General features: G+C 39.3%; 1 protein-coding gene across 8 annotated transcripts in view; it reads left to right on the top strand.

The window, feature by feature from the left end:
- Nucleotides 1–21,361, top strand: part of CEP126 (centrosomal protein 126) — a 98,602-nt gene that overhangs the window by 18,110 nt on the left and 59,131 nt on the right. For all 8 annotated transcript variants that reach the window (XR_009398832.1, XR_009398823.1, XR_009398827.1 and 5 more), the window contains exon 3: nt 18,462–18,607. Coding sequence is in view for 1 of the 8 variants with exons in the window: in XM_059371180.1 (XP_059227163.1) it covers nt 18,462–18,607 (146 nt within the window). In the remaining 7 variants the exon portion in view is untranslated. The remainder of the gene's footprint in view (nt 1–18,461; nt 18,608–21,361) is intronic.

Below are 21,361 nucleotides of genomic sequence, written 5' to 3'. Positions count from 1 at the left end.
AAGTTTATATTTTTATATTTCATGGTTAAGTCCATGATTCATTGTGAATTAATTTCTGTATAAGTTGCAAGACTTAGGACCCCATCTTCAAAATTCAGTTGAGCATATTCATGTGGGTCTATTTCTGGGTTTTCTTTTCTGTTTATCTATATATTGTTGTGTCCACCAATACTTTAATTTTGATTGTGATTGTGTAGCCATATAATATGTAGTTACAGAATTGTGATTGTACTGCCATATCATGTCTAGTTATGGAATTGTGATTGTGCCGTCGTATCATGTGTAGTTAGGGAATTGTGATTGTGCTGCCGTATCGTGTGTAGTTATGGAACTGTATCGTGTGTAGTTACAGAATTGTAATTGTGCCACCATATCATGTGTAGGTATGGAATTGTGATTGTGTCGCCATCTCAGTTGTAGTCATGGAATTGTGATTGTAGGGTCAGTCTCCAAATCATATAGACTGATTCCTTCCACTTGATTCTTCTTTAGAATTCTTTTAGGTATTCTAATTCCTTTGCCTTTATATGTAATATTTAGCAGCCCTTATCTGATTCTGTAAAAGATTTTTATAAATTGCCTTCTACCTTTATATCTACGTGGTGTGTGGAGACCTGACATGTTGTTTGTTGAGTATCCTAATAAATTTACTGAGTTTTTTATTTCAGTTATTGCGTTTTTCAGTTCTAAAATTTTCAGTTGATTCTTCTTTATATTGATTCTTGATATCTTCTACTTTTTGAGACTTTGTATTTTTCCATTTGTACACATGTTCATAATTTCTCATTGAGCACCATTAGCATGGCTGCTTTACAGTCTTTGTCAGATCATTCTAACATCTCTGTCATCTTGGTGTTGGCATCTATTTTTTCACTCTGAGATCTTCCTGGTTCTTGGAATAAGTGGTTTTCTGTTGAAAGCAGGGGGTTGTCCTATTGAGGAGTGTGAGGGCGGACACTGTGTCTGTGCTGACAGACGGAGGTGGACACCTGGCTGCGGCAGGGTCCCCCTGACTGGGTGTTACACACAACTGAGGAATCATTGAACATTGCATCTAGATCTAGGGTTAACCACAGTAGTGGGCGCTGCACTGGCCTCTGCCGTGGTTCCCATGGACTCCCCAGTGCGATGGCTTTAGGACTGTTCTTGGGGAGCGCTGGGTGCCTCATGGCATCAGGACCCTGCAGGAGACTGGGGGCGAGGGGTGCGAGTCCACCACTTCAGCCAGAGTTCTGGGGGTGCAGGTCGCAGCGGGCAAGTCCCAGCCCTGCACTCACCTGCCATCTGCAGGCCTGGCTTCTCCTTGTCCCGTCCATGGGCACAAAGAGCAGGCTTCAGCTGCGGCTGGTTTTGGGGGCTGCGCCTGTTGACATGTACCCGCTGCCTGCTGCTTCCACTGATGGGCTATATGAAGTCCTTGGTCAGGCCCCACAGTCCCAAGTTGGTCTGCTTCCTACTTTCCCCCGTTTACAGTCCTTTTCTTTTTTCTTAAATCATGTCTAGGATTTGCATTTGCACTTAGCAGGAAAACTAGCACAAAGTAGTTCTGCTACTCTCTAAGAGACTCTCTAATGATTAAAAGTTATAGCTCAGTCATTAAGCATCTGCTTTCGACTAGAATCATGATCCCAGGGTCTTCGTCTTACCTGAAGCAGAATTTGTTTCTTTTTGATGTCAGTATTTCTCTTTGAGAACTGGCTCCTTAGCCGGATGCCTGGGGAGCTTAGCGGGTTGAGCAGGGACTCTTGGTTTCTGCTCAGGTCCTGACCTACACTTAGCAAGGAGTCTGCTCCTCCCTCTCCTTCTGCTCCTTGGCCCCTCCCCTGCTCACTGGTACACTCTCTCAAATAAATAAAATCTAAAAAATAAATAAATAAATAAATAAGAAAAGAAGAACCAACTCCTATGCATTTCCTCTTTTATATTTCTAATACACTGTGACCTAGTAAATAGAGGATCTTCTTAGAACTGAATCTGAAATAAGAATATATGTGAGTACTAATATGTGGAACATAAGAGATAGTGCGGAGGACCACAGGGGAAAGGAGGGGAAACTGCGTGGGAAGAAATCAGAGAGGGAGACAAACCATGAGAGACCCTGGACTCCAGGAAACAGACTGGTTGCTGGAGCAGGGGAGAGTCAAGGGCTGGGGTAACCGGGTGACGGGCATGAAGGAGGGCATGTGATGTGATGAGCACTGGGTGTTACACACAACTGAGGAATCACTGAACATTGCATCAAAAACTAATGGTGTACTGTATGTTGGCTAGTTGAATTTAAATTTAAAAAGAAGGAGCTCCTGGGAGGCTCAGTGGGTTAAGCGTCTGCTCAGGTCATGGTCACAGCATCCTGGGATTGAGCTCTGCATCCGGCTCTCTGCTCAGCAGGGAGCCTGCTTCCCCCTCTCTCTCTGCCTGCCTCTCTGCCTACTTGTGATCTCTCTCTCTCTGTCAAATAAATAAATCTTTAAAAAAAGAAAAAATAAATGTGAATAAGAACCTAAGAGACTCTCTAATGATTAAAAGTTATAGCTCAGTCATTAAGCATCTGCTTTCGACTAGAATCATGATCCCAGGGTCCTGGGGTCGAGCCCTGCATCAGGCTCCTGTTCAGTGGGGAGCCTGCTTCTTCCTCTTCCACTCCCTCTGCTTGTGCCTCTCTTGCTGTGTCTCTTTCTGTCAAATAAATAAATAAACATTTTTTAAAAGTTATTAACTTTAGTTAATTGGTATTGGCATGTTATTTTGGCTGACACATAAATCTGTAAAAGAAATGAGGTACTATTGTAGTAGTTTCCCTTTGTAGTATGTGCATTACTAGTTCTGTGTGACAAATTGGAATATAGATGTTTATTGTTTGGGTGTTTTTTCCTCCCGTAGTGTATTAAAGGTTGTTTTAAAATTCTCACTTTCTAGTCCAGGAAAAGATAATCAGTTGGAAATACGATTTGCAATATAGGTTTTTGGAATTTCATATAATTTTAAGTGTTAGCAAGTATAGGATTAACTCTGATACATGTTTCTTTGTCAAGCAGTGAAAAGTGAAAATATATTCTTGGGGTTAATTTTATTTCTTGTAGGCTGTTGGCATTATTGTTTATTTAAAATGTTATGCTTTATTCCTGAAAACTACTTTTTCTCTAGTTGTATGTTTTTAATTGGAGTGATAGTCTATTTTTAAAGGTCTTTAATTTCTAATTATCGCAAAATAGTTTTTAAACTTAAATACGATCATATCTTAAAAAAAGATCATATTTCTAGGAATTTGTAAACTACCTAAATCTGAAATATAGTTCCATCTAAGAAAAAAAATTACGTTACAAAAGGCCAGCTTTCCAGTTCTGCCTATGTCTCCTGTGGCCTCAGGAACTCTTAATAGTATACGTCAGTTCTGTTGTTAAAGTTGTTGCCATTGACAGCTATTTCTTCACTTTTCAGCAGTATTTCCAGCAGATGAAAATGATATCCCATAACTGTGAATTCCTGGGAAACCAAAACAAACAATTTGACATGGGCTGTCATTGATGCAGGAGCTCGCTTTGAGCCCAGGGGTCGTACAAGAGGCACAGTTGCATGTGTTAAACACACCCTTCAAAATTTGCTAAGGAACATTATGCATAGTACCCAAGTCTGGAAGACTGTCGAAATGTCCATCAATAGGTGAATATACAAAGAAAATGTGATAGGTTTACATACCAGGTAATGTGACTTCAGCCTTGAGAAAAGAGGGCTATCACCGTGAATGAACTTGAAGGACATTATGCTAAGTGAAATGAGCCAAAGACAGACAAATATAACAGGATCTCACTCACATGTGGAATCCAAAAAAACGTTGAACTCATAGTAGCAGAGTGGAATGGTGGTTACCGGAGGCTGGGAGGAGGGGCTGGGGGAAAGAAGACGTAATGATCACAGGGTACAGACTTTCAGCTATAAGATGAGTAAGTTCTGGAAATCTACAGTGTGATATACCAGCACTATGTACAGTACAGCGTGATGGCTGTAGTTAATAACGTATTCTATGCCCCAAATTTGCAAGTTTTCTCACCACCAAAAAAAAACCAAACAAACAAACAAAACAACAACAACAACTATGGGAAGAGAAAGATGTTTGTACAACTTCATTGTGGCAATCATTTCACAATGTATCCACATATAGACATATAGACATGTTGGACAACTTAAATATGTTGTTTTTATTTTTCAAAAATAAATGAGTTGCAAAGACAGACCATTTTTCTTCTGCGAGAAAGGTTAATTCCAGGGTTAATGGGAAGCAGCAGCATACTCTTCCAGCTCTGAATCCTGAAAGACAAGAAAGCTGTCTGTCTTGTTATTGTCCCCAGGTATTTTGATTCCTATAGCACTTCTGTAGTGCCGGGCATATAACAGCATAAAGGGAACTCAGGAACTAGGGGAAAACTCTATTCATCATCTCTACAATTGCTTAATAAAACTTTTTTATTAGGTCCGTCATTGAGTTCCAGAGCAAAAACATCTGCTTCTTGGTCATGTTCCATCCCTGGTTTAATTTTATTCAGTCTAGCACATGCTTTCTTTCCTATGGTCCTGGGAAGTACCGTGTGAAATTATTATTAAGCTCTATATACATTGGAGTTCAGAGAACAATATGAGATAATAGTGATGATAACTTATTATCAAAACCACTCTCTGGTTATAGCAAAGAAAACATCACATGTTAGCTTTAGAGATTCATTATTCCTCATTACCAAACTTTGCTGAACTGGTATTATTTTCATTTTCTCAAAATACTAGTTTCTCTCCTCCTCCCATCACCTACCCCAAACTCAGGACCTCGACATGCTGTTTCTTCTACCTAGAGCACTTTTCCCTACCGACTTCTTTTCATGACTGGCCTTATTCTGAATTTTTAAACTTTTAAAATTGTTTCCAGAAATATTCCGTTTCACCTTGTTTAAAGTGAGTTCCCGTGGCTCTCTGTCTTAGACTAGTGTCTTTCACTTCACAGCACTTATGACAATCAGTAATTCGTTGTTACTTGATTTTGTTAGCTTGCTTCATTATATTATGAATAACTGCACAGACCTTTGCTGTTATATCCCCAGCAGGTAATAGTAAGTCAAAATAATAGATAAGCACTGTTAAAGTGCTCTGATTATATTTGAAGTGGACATATGGTCAAGTGTCCATTCAGCAGTTATTAAACACCTTTGGGGTGCAAGGCTTGGTGTTAGGCACAGAAATTCTAGAATTTAAAATTTTAGTCCCTGTACTCAATAAACTTATAGTCAGATGGAGGAGACAGTTAAAATGAATGACTTCTTTTATGCAGCAATTCTGTGTATTTCCAGCTATGTTTGTTTCAAACACTGTGTTTTGTACTGACACAGACATTATCCTTATGATACTTTGAGTCTAATAAGCAATACAGAAAAGTAAACAGATAGTTACAATTGTGCAAGATAAACACTGCGATAAAGGTAAGATTAGGGTCCCATAGGAAGGCAGAGTTGTGTTCTGTGTGGATGTTGGGGATAGAGATGCCTTAAAGAGAAGAGACAGGTTATGCAGTCTGTAGTAAAGCCATTAAAACCCAGGAGGAGTCAGAGTCAGTTCTTCTATTTAGTGATTATGTGACCCTGAAAAACCAACCTTTCTAACTGCTTTTTCTTTCTTCCAACTCACCGAACTGTTGTGGCCAAAGCAAGGTAGTAGGCATAAACTCTTTGTAGAGTGCCCGGCCGCAACTGAGCTCTTGTGAGAAATGAGTCCTGTTCTCACTGCGGCCGCACGGCTCACCCTCTGCTGTGAGGATTGGCGCTTGGCCAGCTGCCTTCTTTCTCCCCAACTTTCCATCTAGATCGGTGCCGAGAGTCCTGATTGCATCCCCTGTCCAGAAGATGGAAGTCAGCTATATAAACAGTGACCCATAAATATAGTGTCTTTGGAGAGAGAGCAGACATGGGAAGTGTTCACCCCCTAAAAAAGAAAAGTAGGGCCAAGCAGTTGAAGACTTGTGTTTGTATCAGAAATTTACTAGAATTCAAATTGAGGTAAATATGGATGTAAGTAATTTTTAGGTGTATAACGGATTCTTCACTTACAGCTTCTATTTTTGTCTGTAATGAAGGATGTGAGTGGGGCACCTGCGTGGCTCAGTTGGTTGAGTGTCTGCCTGGGGGTCAGGTCATGATCTTGGGGTCCTGAGATCAAGCCCTGTGTCGTGCTCCCTGCTCAACGGAACTCTGCTTCTCCCTCTCCCTCCGCTGCTCACCCGGCTCATTCATTCTCTCTCTCCCTCTCTCTCTCTCTTTGTGTCAAACAAATAAAATCTTAAAAAAAAAAAAAAAAAGAATGTGAGAGTGAAGTAGATGGTGGTATTGTGGAAGGTGTGGTAAGGCGGGGAGGGATTGGATAGGTACGAAGGATGAAGCATGAAGGGTCATTACTGCTCCTCATTGTCACTTCTAACCACCATGGCTCGCTCTTTAAAATCCATCACCTCTTTTGTTTTTTAACATTCTTTTTACTGAAGTGTAGTCGACACACACAATGTTACATGAGTTTTAGGCATGCAACATAATGATTGCCCATCTCCATACCTTGTGTTCACCACAACTCTGGCCGCCATCTGTCCCCATATGAACCTGTCACACTGTCACTGACTCTTCCTATACTGTGCCTTCCCTCCCCTGCCTTACTCATTCCATAACTAGAATGCTGTGCCTCCCCTGCCCTCCACCCATTTTGCCCATCTGCCCACTCCCTGCCCTTTGGCATCTACCAGTTTTTTCTCTTTATTTAATATGTATATGTTTCTGCTTTGTTTCTTTTGTCTTTTAGATTCCACATATGGGTGAATTCATGTGGTATTTGTCTTTCTCAGTTGGACTTACTTCACTTAGCATAACACCTTCTAGTTCCACATGTTGTCGCCTATGGCAAGCTCATTCCTTTTTATGGTTAATATCCCATGGTGTATGTGCATGCGTGTGTGCATGCGTGTTGATAGACAGACAGACAGAACAAACACATCTTTATCCATTCCTTTATCGATGCAACTGAGGTTGCTTCCATACCGTGGCTATTATAAATAATGCTACAGTAAACATAGGGGTGCATATATCTTTTTGAATTAGTGTTTTATTTTCTTTTTTTAAGGATTTTGTTTATTTATTAGAGAGAGACAGTGGACAGGGACAGAGGGAAATGGAGAAACAGGGACCGGATGTGGGACTCAATCCTAGGACCGTGAGATCATGCCCGGAGCTGAATGCAGATGCTTAATCAATTGAGCCACTCAGGCACCCCACGTATTTTGTGTTCTTTAGGTATATATCCAGTAGTGGAATTACTAGATCATAGGATATTTCTATTTTTAACTTTTTGAGGAAACTCCATACCGTTTTCCACAGTGGCTGCACCAGCTTGCATTCCCAACACTGCGTGAGGGTTCCCTTTTCTCCACATTCTCGCCAATACTTATTTCTTACGGTTTGGATTTTGGCCATTCTGGCAGGTGTGAGGTGATAACTCATTGTGGTTTCGGTTTTCATTTCCCTGATGATGAGTGATGTGGAGCATCTTTTCTGTCCCTGTTGGCCATCTGTGTGTCCTCTTTGGGAAAATGTCTATGCAGGTCCTCCAACCATGTTTAATGGGATTGTTTATATTTTTGGTGTTGAGTGGTATAAGTTCTTTATTTATTTTGGATATTTACCCCTTATCAGATATATCATTTTGCAAATATCTTCTCCCATTCAGTAGATTGCCTTTTCATTCTGTCAGTGGTTTCCTTCACTGTGCCAGGGATTTTTACAAAAGGTGGAGTCCAATAGTTTATTTTTGCTTTTCTTTTTCTTGCCTAAGGAGACATATCTTGAAAAATCTTGCTGTGGCTGACATCCTGGAGATTACTCCTTCTGTTTTCTTTTAGGAGTTTGATGTTTTCAAGTCTGACATTTAGGTCTTTAAGCCATTTTGAGTTTATTTTTGTGTGTGATGTAAGAAAGTGGTCCAGTTTCATTCTTTTGCATGTAGCTGTTCAGTTTTCTGCCAGCTCTTTTGTTCTCGGAGAAGTTTCCTGAAGGTTCCCTCCCCTCCAGCAAACTTCTGGGGTTAGTCCACAGGTCTCCTTCCTGTCTGCCCTAGGCCCCTTCCAAACTGCTGCTTGGGCGTGCATCTCAGTGGGTTTCTCTGTTCCACTCCCTCCTTCCAGTGGAGACTCCGGTCCCTATTGCCTTCGGGCTCTCCCAGAGCTAAACTCACTGGTTTTAAAGTACCGGGAGTTAAGCCCCACTGATTGTAAAATCTCAAGAAGTTAAGCCCCACTGGTTTTCAAGGCCAAATGTTACAGGGATTTGTCTTCCCAGGACAATCCCCCCCCCCCTTGTCTGGGTACCTGGTGGGGGGTCTTTTTTCCTCCCTTCTTTGTGGTGCTTGCGGTGTCCCTTCCATTTGTGGTTAATCTCCCTGGGACTCTGGCTGTTGAGCACATCTCCACCCCTGCTGCCCTCTCTGATGGGGCCTCCTCTCTACCATCAACTGTGGAGAGTCTGTTCTGCCCGTCTTGGGGTGGGTTTCTTGGTGGGCTGACTGACTGAGGTGGTTTGTTACCAAGGTGTATCTGTGGGATGAGGTGAGCCTAAGAGATCCTCCCCCTCCGCCCTCTTCCCGGACTCCCACCTCGACTTCTATTCCGAGGCTTGTCCTGGGTGGCCGCAGGACGGCTCAAACTGTCTCTTCTGCTGCGTCTGACCACACTCCCCTCCCCCGGCTGCTGCAGCCACACTGGGCAAGGCCTGCTTCTGAGCCCTGGAAAAGGACTAGTCTGAATGGAAATGTGTCTTCCTCAACTGGAGATGGTGAGGTCCGTCTGTCATCCTCCAGAACTCCAGGTCTCACAAACTCCTTCGAGCCACACCCACAGCTCAGCACTGATCGTATGCTCTTGACACTGGTGGGGAGAGGAGATGGCTCTCCACACAGGATCAAGCCTTCGCCTGTGGAAAAATTGGTTCCCACGGCACAAAGGGGAGGCAGTGAACCCCTCACTCCCCAATCCTTGTTCTCTCTTGGAGACCCCCCTGTATCTTTTGATGGGAGCATTTAGACCATTTACATTTAATTATTGAAAGATATGTACTGATTGCCATTTTGTTCATTGTTTTCTGGTTTTTATAGTTCTCTGTTAGTTTCTTCTTTTGCTTTCTTTCCATGTGATTGATGACTTTCTTTAGTGTTATACTTGGCTTGCTGTCTCTCTTTTTTTTTTTTTTGTCTATTACAGGTTTTTGGCTTGTGGTTGCTGTGGGATTCATATATAACATCCTAAGTATATAGAAGTCTGTATTAAGTTGATGTCACTTAAGTTCAAACACATTGTAAAAGAACTTTATTTTTACTGCCTTCTCCATGTTTTATGTAAATGTTGTCATATTTTACATCCTTTTTATTTTGAGTTCCCTTAATTTTTTTTTAATTTTTTATTTTTTATAAACATATATTTTTATCCCCGGGGGAGTTCCCTTAATTTTTAAGACATAATAATTTTACCTCTTTTGTCTTTTATATTTTGTCTTTTATATTTTCTTTTTTTAACGTTTTCACGGAGTTCATCCTCTCTCTTCTCCAGTGTGTGAGCATCTTGAAGACCATTACTTTGAATTCTTTATCAGGTTATCTCCATTTCATTTAGTTCTTTTTCTGAGGATTTTGTCTTTTTATTTGAAGCATATCTCTTTGTCTTCATTTTGCTTGACTTTCTTTGTTTGTTTCTATGAATTAGATGGAACATCTAATTTTCCTAAATGTAAAGGAATCATCTTGTATATCATTCATTGTCCCTTGTGTAGACTGTGCATGCCTGGTGACTTGGCTGGCTGACTGGAGCTATTATGGCTGACATAGGCTGGGGACCCCGGGGCAACCTATGCTGTGGCAACCCTGGTGGAATAGCCAGAGCTAAAATGGGTGTGGGCCAGAGTGGGCAGAGGGTACACTGGTCCCCAGGATCTTTTAAAACATATGCTATCTAACTATACTGTTCATTACTATCTCTCATTATTACAGTGATCTATAGATCCTCTGTGTCATTGCTTGAAAGTTTTAGTACCTGGCTCTTCTTACCTCCTTACCATCATTCCAGTGATCATTCTTGGTAATTTTCAGATCATCCATCCATCACAGTGACCCATCATTTTCTTGAACTTACTCCATTCAGTGACATCTCACCTCATCTACTACCAATTATTCCTCCCCCTCCAAAATTTCAATTTCAGGAATCTCGGTCTGTGATCTGTACCTCCTGTCTGTGTCACTTCTGTTAGTAACCGGAGTTTATCAATTCTAAGACCCCATCCCAGTCCATTTCTCTTATCATCTTAACTTTGTTGTCCTTCTCTCTCATATTCTCACTTCTGTTCAAACTGAGCGTCTTCCTCTGTGGTTTGCTGTTGTCATTCCCCTGCATATTCCTTCAGATCCCCTGTAGTTGGTCTCCACCCCTCAGCAACCACTGTTTATCATCAGAATTCGTTTTGCCAGTTCCTGCACTTTTGTTAGTGGTCTCTTTCACTAATATTGAAATTTATTCATGTCATTACATACATCAGTAGTTCATATATTTTTTTATTACTGAGGGGTATTGCGATGTAAGGATATACCATAATTTGTTTATCCATTCTCCTATTGGTGGACTGTAAGTTGTTCTAATTGGGGGCTATTAATTAAGCTGCTGACTGAAAGATAATTCAAGGTGAAATTGTAAAGACATGAAAGAATCAGTAAGAGATCTTTTTATGGACATGTTTCATTTCCCCTGAGTAAAGGTAGAATTGCTAGATCCTAGGGCACATGTATGTGTCCCATATATGAGCCTGTCAAAAAGCTTTCCAAAAGGACTGACCATTTTACCTACCAGCAGTATACGTATGCATGAGCTCCTGTCGCTTCGTAGCTTTCCCACTGAATCTTTTTAATTTTAGCCGTATAGTAAGTATGTAGTGGCTTTAATTTGCACCTCCCTTATTAGTGATTTTTGTGACATCTCTATTCAAATGTTTTGTCCATTTTTAATTGGACTGTTTGTCTCATTGCATTGTAAGATTTTTTATGTACTCTGGATAGAGTTCCTTTGTCAGAGACACATATTGCAAGTATCTTCTTCCAATCTGTGGTCTGTCTTTTTATTTTCTTAATGAAATCTTTCAAAAAGCAGTTTTAAGTTTTGATGAAGTATAGTTTGTCAATTTTTTGTTCTGTAGCTAGTGCTTAGCTACCCCCTAAGACATTTTGCCTATCCCAAGATTATGAAGTGTTTTCTTCTAGAAAGTTCATACTTTTAGCTTTTGTTTATTGTCTATCTCAATTATTTCATGTGGTGTTATGTAAGGTTGAGTTTCACTTTTTTAAGTTGAGTTAGTTGTTCCAGCCACATTTGTTTAAAAAAAAAAATCCATTCTACATTTAGAGGTTTTGTCACCTTTTTTAAAAAATGAGTGTATGTGAGGGTGTATTTCTACGTTCCATATTATATTCTATTGGTCTGTTTATCTTACACCAATACTGCACTGCCTTGATTACTGTGGCGTTATGTCAGAAATTGTCAACAGTATTGTTGACATTTGGGATAAGATTGTGCTTTGTTAAGGGGGACTTCCTCCTTGTTACAAGATGGTTAGCAGCATCCTGGCTTCTACCTACTAGATATCACTAGTGCACCCTAGTGGCAGCAATTAAAACATTTCCAGACATTGCCCAATGTTTACTGAGAAGGAAAGGGACAAAATTGCCCCCAGTTGAGAACCACTGTTATATAGTGAAATAATGTAGTACACACTCTCCTGTTTTGTTTTAATTCAAGATTGTTTTGCCTATTGTAAGTATTTTTGCTTTTCCATACACATAAACCTTCCCAGTTTTGTTTTTTTTTTAATATTTTTATTTATTTATTTGAGAGACAGTGAGAGAGAGCATGAGAGGCGAGAAGGTCAGAGGGAGAAGCAGACTCCGCATGGAGCTGGGAGCCTGATGCGGGACTCGATCCCGGGACCCCGGGACCGTGACCTGAGCCAAAGGCGGTTGCTTAACCAACTGAGCCACCCAGGTGCCCCAAACCTTCCCAGTTTTGAGTGGGATTGTGATGAACATACAGATCAATTTAGGGAGAATTGGTATAACAGTATTGAGTATTGTAATACATGAAATTCATGAACATAGTGTATTTCTCCCTCTTTCCTCTGTGTATGTGTGTGCAGTATCTTACAGCTGTTTTTTCTCAGTATTATTGGAAAGTTCTTACACGTCTTTTGTTATGTAACTTAGGCATTTCATATGCAGAAATACAATAGATTTTTCTATGTTGACCTTGTATTCTGAGAACTTGTTAAATCCACTCATTAATTCTAAATTCCTTAGCATATTCCGTTTGTATAATCATGTCATCTGCAAATAAAAGGAATCTAACATCTGCCTTTCCAGTCGATGCCTTTTATGTTTATGTTGGCCTTACGGAACTTTCTAGGACTCCGATGTAATGAGCAGTCAAAGCAATCCCAGTGAGATGTTTTGCCATCTGTCCCTTTGGAGGGAAGTATTAACTATTGTACTGTTAACCACCCTGCTCGCTATGGATTTGGGTAGATGCCCTTTATCAGACAGAGTTTTGTTTCATTCCTAGTTTGCTAGGAATGTTCTTATCGTGAACATGCATCGAATATTATCATATACCTTCCTCCTTTATTTGGTCAGTGTGGTTAATTTCACTGATAAATTTTGCTGTGTCAAGTCACCCTTGCCTTCCAGGGGTAGCTCTCATTTGGTAATGATATGGGAGTTTTTTAATAAACTGATGGATTTTATTTGCTAGTATTTTGTGAATGATTTTTGTGTGTAGTTTGAGAGATGTTGACCTATAAATTCTTTATAATATCTTTGTCAGGTTTGGAAATCAGGGTTATTCAGGCCTTATGAAATATGTTGGGGAAGTGTTTCCTCCACTTTGTATTTGGAAAAAGGTTGTATGATTGTTATTTCTCCTTTAAATGTTTGACAGAGATGGTAATAAAATATCTGAACCTGGAGTTTTCTTTGTAGGAAGCTTACTAATTGTAAAATAATTTTATTAATAAGTACAGAGTTTTTCACATTTTATTTTTGTCAGTTTTGGTAAATTGATTTTTTCAAGAAATTGGTCCATTTTATCTAAGTTGTTAAATTTATTAGCATAAAGTTGTTCATATTATTCTTTTAATGTCTATGATACATATTTGTAGCGATATATCCGTCTTTTATTCATGATAGTGATAGTTTTTGTTTGCTATTTTTTCTTCATTTTTTTTCATTCATCATTCTTGGTAGGAGCTTATCAATTTTACTAAAATTTTCATACACAACTTTAGTCTGTGTAGTCTCTATTTTTTAGTTAACTGTTTCATTAGTTTCTTTATAAGTTCTTTTCACTTCAGGATAAATTTGTACATCTTCTAGCTTCTTAAGGTGAAAACTGAAATCATTGATTTTAAACTTCTCCTTTTCCACTGTAGGCACTTAAGGTCATAAGTTTCCCTCTGAATAACTGCACTTAATAAATTTGGTATGCAGCATTTTCATTTTTGTGTAGTTTAAAAAGCTTTGCTACTTCCCTTTTGATTTCATTTTTGAACTGTAACTTATTTAGAAACTTTTTATTTAAAAGATTTTATTTATTTATTTGACAGAGAGAGATCACAAGTAGGCAGAGAGGCAGGCAGAGAGAGAGAGGAGGAAGCAGGCTCCCTGCTGAGCAGAGAGCCCGATGCGGGACTCGATCCCAGGACCCTGAGATCATGATCTGAGCCGAAGGCAGCAGCTTAACCCACTGAGCCACCCAGGCGCCCATTTAGAAACTTTTTTTAAAATTTCCATTTATTGAGGTTTTCTAGATATTATAATTGATTTCTGATGCAAATCTGTTTTGATCAGAGAACATTCTTTTGTAAGATTTAAGTCTTAGGAAATTCATTGACATTTGTTTTATGGCCCAATATAAGATTTCTTATGTTGTACATAAGAATATGTATTACAATTGTTGTGTGTAAATAGTTGTTCTGTAAATATCAATAATGTCAAGGTAGTTGATAGTTTTGTTCAAATCTTCTGTATTATGATCCTTTTTATCTGATTGGTGTGTCAATTACTGAGAGATGTTACGATATGTAACTATAATTGTAGATTCATCAGTTTCTCCCTTGAGTCTGTGTTTGCTTCATGTATTATGAAAGTCTCTTACTAGGTGTATACATACTTACGATTTTTATGTCTTCCTGATAAATTGACTCTTCTATCATTATCAAATGTTGTTTTCATCTCTGCTAACAGCCTTTTTCTTAAAGTCTGCTTTGATGTTAATATAGTCCAATGTCTTCTACTGTGGTCGATCTTTTTGCTTTCAGAAACTACCTGTATTTGTGGAGGTCTTCCTGGGTCTTACTTTATATTCGGTCCAGCAAGAGCTGAATCAGAAACTGAAGAACTGTAAAGGATCTGAGATACTGACCTACATTCAAGCTAATGATACCAAGATTTCCTCTGTGGGTGTCAGGCTGATAGAAAGCAAATCCCCCCATTCAGAGACAAAGACTATATATTGTCATGGAAAAAGCAGCAGCCAAAGCTCTCTTGCATGGTTTCCTAAACTCCAGTCCCCAAAGGGCAGTTACTACAGAGTAGGAACTAGTGCATTACAATATAGGAACCATAAAATATGGAAACTCTGATCTTATATATCCAGAGAGAAAGAAACCTTATCTTTGCTCTGGAATACAAGCACTCTCTAGAGCTAGGAAGGAGAGATCTTTTATGTCTTTACTCCCCAGTCTTCAGGAAGGGAGAGCTCTCTAAGCTTTACTATCCTGGAATGTCTCTTTATACAAACACTTTTTTTTTAAATTTAATTTTATTTTTTCAGTGTTCCAGGATTCATTGTTTATGTACCACACCCAGTGCTCCATGCAATACGTGCCTTCCTTAGCACCCACCGCCAGGCTCACCCAACCTTCCCCCTCCCTCCCCTCCAAAACGCTCAGTGTGTATACAAACACTTTGAACTTGGCTGTGAATGCCTTCATTTGGAGGATCTGGACTGTGTACAAACATGAAATATAGGGATAGTATTGATTAGGGAAAGAGGATTACCTTGAAACTTATATCTATCTATCTATATAACATATATATAGATAGATATTTAAAAAAATAGAAAAGAAAAACACAGTTATATGTATGCAAAAAGGTTATTATGAATATGTTGTATTAAACCTCTAGTTGTAATGGTAAGTAGGTTAAAAAAATTAAAAAGAACAAGAATAGTGAGGACAAACTAAAATAAAAGTTGTATCTATGAAATACACAGGTTTTAGGGCAATACTGGGAGCTTAATATATTGCTTTCCCTGATATTGGGGTTTTACAGCTTTATGGGGACCCTGTGGTGGTTGTCCGCTCCTTCTTTTGGCTGGCTTTGCGGGGAGGGCTGCCTCGTTTTTCAGTCTTGCTTGGGTTGAGTCCTCCTGCCCCCCTATCAAGGGGCTGGGCTCTGGAATCCGGTTTTTCAGGCTTTTGTTCTCTGGAGGTTTTTGTTCTTCGGTGGCTTTTCCGAAGTTGAGTGGAAAGTGAAGTGCACACAGATCTCCATCTCCTAGAGAAGCCTCAGTCTCCTCCCCTCTGGGTGGTCCAGAACACACAGACTCCCCAGTCTGTAAACTCTGCTGAGCCATGCAACCTCCCACAGGCAGTGCACATCCCCAGCCACTGTCTCAGGGCACGCCCAAAGTGCCTGCTTGTCTCTGTACCTGCTTGTCTCTGCTATTAAAACTGTGAGTGAGGGGCACCTGGGTGGCTCAGTGGGTTGAGCCGCTGCCTTCGGCTTAGGTCATGATCTCAGGGTCCTGGGATAGAGTCCCGCATCAGGCTCTCTGCTCAGCAGGGAGCCTGCTTCCCTCTCTCTCTCTCTGCCTGCCTCTCTGTCTACTTGTGATCTCTGTATGTCAAATAAACAAATAAAATCTTTAAAAAAAAAAAAAAAACCTTTTAATTTTAATTTTTTAAATTTAATTTTCATTTAATTTCCAAATCCAATGAAGCTTTCTCCCTATGTTTTTCTCTAAGAGTTCATAGTTTTAGCTCTTATATTTAGGTCTTTTATCTATTTTGAGTTCATTTTTGCATATGCTGTAAGATAAGGGTCTGTTGCTCTCGCCAGCAGGAACGACTCGGAGACTCACGTAGCAGCGAACCTTTTTTATTAATCGCTTTTTCTTCCTCTCCTTTTGTCTTCCTCCTTTTCTAACCCCGGGAGCATGGGTTTTTTATGCAGGCAGTGTTAACCAATCAGAATGCAGTGCTCATGCACCTCTCGAGTGAGTGGACCTAAATGAACAGCCAATCATATTCAGTCCCTTACAGCTCTTATAGTAGGCCTCCTGTACTGGCTCCCGACAAGGGTCCATTTTCTTTCTTTGGCATATGGATATCCAGTTTTCCCACCATCATTTGTTGAAAAAGACCGCTTCTTCTTCATTGAATGGTTTTGGCACCCTTGTGGAAAATTATTTTACCACACAAGGGTTTATTTCTAGGCTCTCTAATCTCTTCCACTGATATATCTGTCTTTAGGCTGTGGCTGTACTACCTTGATTACCATAAATTTGTTGTAAGTTTTTAAATCAGAATGTTGTGGCTATTTGCGGGTCCCTTGAGATTTCATATAAATTTTAAGGTGAATTTTTAATTGAGTCTACTAATCCATGAACATAGGATATCTTTCCATTTATGTGTATTTTTTAAAAAATTTCAGCAATGTTTTGTATTTTTGGTGTCCAAGTCTTTTACTTTCTTGGCTAAGTTTATTCCCAAGCATTTTATTCTTTTTGATGCTACTGTAAATGGAATTGCTTTCTTAATATCCTATCTAGATTATTAATTGTTAGTATATAGAAATGCAACTGATTCTTGTGTGTTGATTTTATATCCTGCAACTTTGCTGAATTTATTTACTAGTCATAACAGTGTTTTTGTGGAACCTTTAAAGTTTTCTGCATATAATATGCCACTTGCGAACAGATAATTTTGCCTTTTTTCTCTCCATTTTGGATGCCTTTTATTTACTCCTCTTGCTCTGACTAGGACTTCCAGTATTATGTTGAATCAAGTGCTGAAGGCAGGCTTCCTTGTCTTGACTTGAGGAGGCTCTTGAAGGAGATTATGTGGGAGTGCCTACCTGTGGCACTCCTCCACTATCTCCTACCTGCCACACGGGTAGGACTGTTTGAAGATTTGCAGCTTTACTTCCCAGAATTGTAGTTCCCTAAATCTCAGTTACTTGGACAATAATAATGCTCAGGCCAGTGAAGGTCTTTGGAAGGATGGTTACTAGTAACCCATGACACTAAAAATCTTGGAGAGTTCTTATCTACCACTCAATCCCATACATTCCAAAGAGCAGAACCACTTAGCAGTTTCTTAACCAGTGAGTCACCAGCCTCCTCCTTCATTTTTCTCATTGTCCAGTAAATAATTACTGAAACACACATACACACGTTTTCCACCAACAAAATTAATTTTTTGAAACAGTTGAATCTAGAGAACATGAACTCAAGTGCCCAGGCAATCAGAAATAAATGAAATAGGAAAGTTAAGAAAAATAGGGACTGAGAAAGGCTATGGGCAGGTATTTGTTGTCATGTCTGGATAGGAGTTCAGGGTTGACAAATCTTGCAGATTTTCAAGAGAAGGTGGAGTCAAGATTTTTATGTAAGTTGTATGGATTTCTAGCATAGTTCAGACTTAATATGACAGTCAATTTTAAAATTTTGGTCTAAAAGAAGAAGAAAGATCTATGGTATTATCTTAAATGCCCTATGATTTGCAAGGCTGCTTCTTTCACCAATGAATTTATTTTTCTCATTCCAGAAAGTAGTTTTTAGTAAATCTTTTTAGTAAAGAATTCCTCCACAACAGGCTTTCAGAGGTGAGAACATGGATGTAGGCCTGACAGAAATTAGATATAAGAGCCTTCCCTTAGCTGCAAAAGGTCTGGATAAGGTTCTGGAATTGCTACATATAAAGATACTAAGATTGGGGCGCCTGGGTGGCTCAGTGGGTTAAGCCGCTGCCTTCAGCTCAGGGTCCTGGGATTGAGTCCCGCATCAGGCTCTCTGCTCAGCGGGGAGCCTGCTTCTCTCTCTCTCTCTCTGCCTGCCTCTCAGTGTACTTGTGATTTCTCTCTGTCAAATAAATAAATAAAATCTTTATTTAAAAAAAAAAAGATACTAAGATTGTTAGTGAAGAGCCCTTTTTTTTTTAATTTAAAATGTGTTGTTTCTAAGTAAGTAGACTTTTGAAATATGAAAACAGAACAAATCATTAGTTTGAAACTATTTTCTGTGTTCATATTTTTAAGACTTATTCCCTCATTCAGTTATCTACTTTGTGTTTTACATATAGAGCTTTTGAAGAAAAACGAAAAGAACAAGAAGAAAAAGAACAACAAATCAGAGAACAAATACTTCAACAAAGAAAAGAGAAGTTTGAAGAAGTCACTGAAAAATTCCAGCGTGCTCATATTCCTCTTTCACAACGGAGGAGAGCAGGTATATGAACTTCTAGAACAATATGAGGATAAAAATGAAAATGAAGGGCTCCTGGGTGGCTCAGTTGGTTAAGCATATGCTTTCAGCTCGGGTCATGATGTCAGGGTCCTGGGCTCAAGCCACACATTGGGCTCCCTGCTCAGTGGGGAATCTGCTTCTCCTTCTCCCTCTGTCTGCCTGTTTGTACTCTCTCTGTCAAATTAAAAAAAAAAAAAAATCTTAAAAAAATGAAAATGTAATCATATTTAACTTGAGTAGACAATAAAATGGTAAATTAAGAAAAAGAAGTATAAATTCAAACTAAAAAGCATACCTTTTGAGCAATAAGACTTTAACCAAATGAAAAATTATAATTTGATTTAGGTTTAATTTGGAGAATATATTGTTGGCTCTATTAGTAAGTTTTGAAAGTTCACAAGTGTGATTCTACTTCATACCAGCTTACAGTGTTTTGTCTTTTTTAAAACTGATATAGTAAACAGAAAATTTAACGTTTAGGTTTGGCAAATTAGCGCCACATTTATTCTGGCATTTTATTCACATTTTGGTTCAAATTCTTACCTAAGAGACTGACAAAATAAAAATAAATTGTATAGAGTATTATAATCTAACAATCTAAGACCAGGAATCAATTAAGAATTTAAATACGATTATAGTTGATTCTTTGGTACCATATCTACATTTTTTATACCTTAAATAGTAACACGGAATTAAGTATAAAATGTCAAAGCTTCAAAAAGAAAAGGACAGGGCACCTGAGTGGCTCAGTTGGTTAGTATCTGATTCTTGATTTCAGCTCAGGTCATGATCTAACGGTCATGAGATTGAGACCCATGTCAAGCTCTGCACACTAAGATTCTCTTCTCTCCGTCTGCCCCTTTCCTAACCCCTCCTTACACACATGTGCTCTCTCTAAGAGAAAGGAAGGAAGGAAGGAAAGAGGGACAAGCAGAACCTTTATGTTCAGCAAACGTATGTTGTACTATACTATACTTAGCCCTGGGATGAGATAGAAAGATAACCATTCTCTACCATTAAAGATCTCACGGCCTATTTTGGAGATGAAAGTAATGTAAACAATATCAATAAATGTATTGAGAATCTCTGTGGTAACAGAATGTGTAAATTTCTGTGTGAACACAGAAGGAAGAACGCTAAACCTATACAGGGACATCAAGGACACCATCCCTGGAAAAATGACTTAATTTGCATCTTGAAGAATGAGCATTTTGCCAAGCAAAGAGAAAAAAAAAATTAAAATCCCCAACAGGGGGCGCCTGGGTGGTTCAGTGGGTTAAAACCTCTGCCTCCGTTTCAGGTCATGATCTCAGGGTCCTGGGATCCAGCTGGGCATGGGGCTCTCTGCTCAGCCAGGACCCTGCTTCCTCCTCTCTCTGCCTGCCTCTCTGCCTACTTGTGATCTCTGTCAAATAAATAAATAAAATCTTTTAAAAAAAATAAAATAAAATCCCCAACAGAAGGAAAAACTTGTACAAATAAATTATGTATTTTAATGCATCCTGAAGCACAGGATGGGAGAAGGTGAAGAAGAATGAATGTGAGACTAGAAACTAAGTTCGAACCAATGCTCAAAGCGCTTGGCATATCATGCTAGAAATTTCACTCGTATCCAAAATATAATCCACCTAAAGTTTTTTTAAAAGCAACCATTACTGGGGCACCTGGGTGGCTCAGTGGGTTCAAGCCTCTACCTTCTGCTAAGGTCAGGATCTCAGGATCCTGTGATCAGGCCCCACATTGGGCTCTCTGCTCAGCAGGGAGCCTGCTTCCTCCTCTCTCTCTGCCTGCCTGTCTGCCTACTTGTGACCTCTGTCTATCAAATAAATAAATAAAATCTTAAAAAAAAAAAAAAAAAGGGACCTATTACGGTGTCAGTAAGAGTCCCTACTGTAATTGAAAAGCAATCTGATAACATTAAGTGAGGACGATATGAGACAGCTAATAATACCTCTAAAAATAACAATGGCTTAAATATGGGTTTATTTTTCTCTTGTATAATGTGAAGTCCTGAGGTAGGCAGTCACGGCTGGTTTGAGGATATGCGGTGTCACTGGGAGTGCAGATGCCTTCTGTCTCTTGGCTCAACTATCCTTAGTTTGTGATTTTCATCTTCACCCTCCTGGTCACATATTTGCTGCTGAAGCTCCAGCATCATACCAATGTTGTAGGCAGGAAGAAGGGAGAATTGTAAAGAGCAAAAGGTTGTACCTCTGAGCTCCTTTTAAATTATTTTCCTAACACTGTCCATCTGTCTACTTATGTATAATCAGCAACGCCATGTGCAGGGAAGACTGACAAAACAACAGTGTTGAGTAATTCTGCATCGCTGCTCTGACTGTGAGTGTGCAGTCTGTTGCCAAGGAAGGAAGGGAAGATGGATAGTGGTAGGTGGGAAACTTGAGGGTCTCTACTACAATTAGATCTGTTTATGAGAAAGATAGTTACTGTGGCAACATAGAGGTAAATTGAAGTGAAAACATACTGAAGTAGATAGACTAGCACGAGACTGTTCCAGTACTTATGGCAGGAGGGGGCAAACTGTCCTGCATGTGGAGAAAAGTGGTAGTATATTCAAGAGATAGAATCAGTAGATTTCAGTTACTAGTTGATGGAGAGTGGGGAAAGTCTAGAGGGAGAGCATTGCCCCTAGGACTTAGCAGAGAGTCTCACATATTTTTATACTTTTTTAAGGAATTAATTATTTTGATACATGATGATATTCATCAAGATTAT

This window comes from Mustela nigripes, chromosome 1, assembly GCF_022355385.1.
Source record: "Mustela nigripes isolate SB6536 chromosome 1, MUSNIG.SB6536, whole genome shotgun sequence".
Lineage (NCBI taxonomy): Eukaryota > Metazoa > Chordata > Mammalia > Carnivora > Mustelidae > Mustela > Mustela nigripes.
The sequence above is the reverse complement of the archived record's forward strand: the minus strand, read 5'-3'. Positions and strand labels throughout refer to the sequence as shown.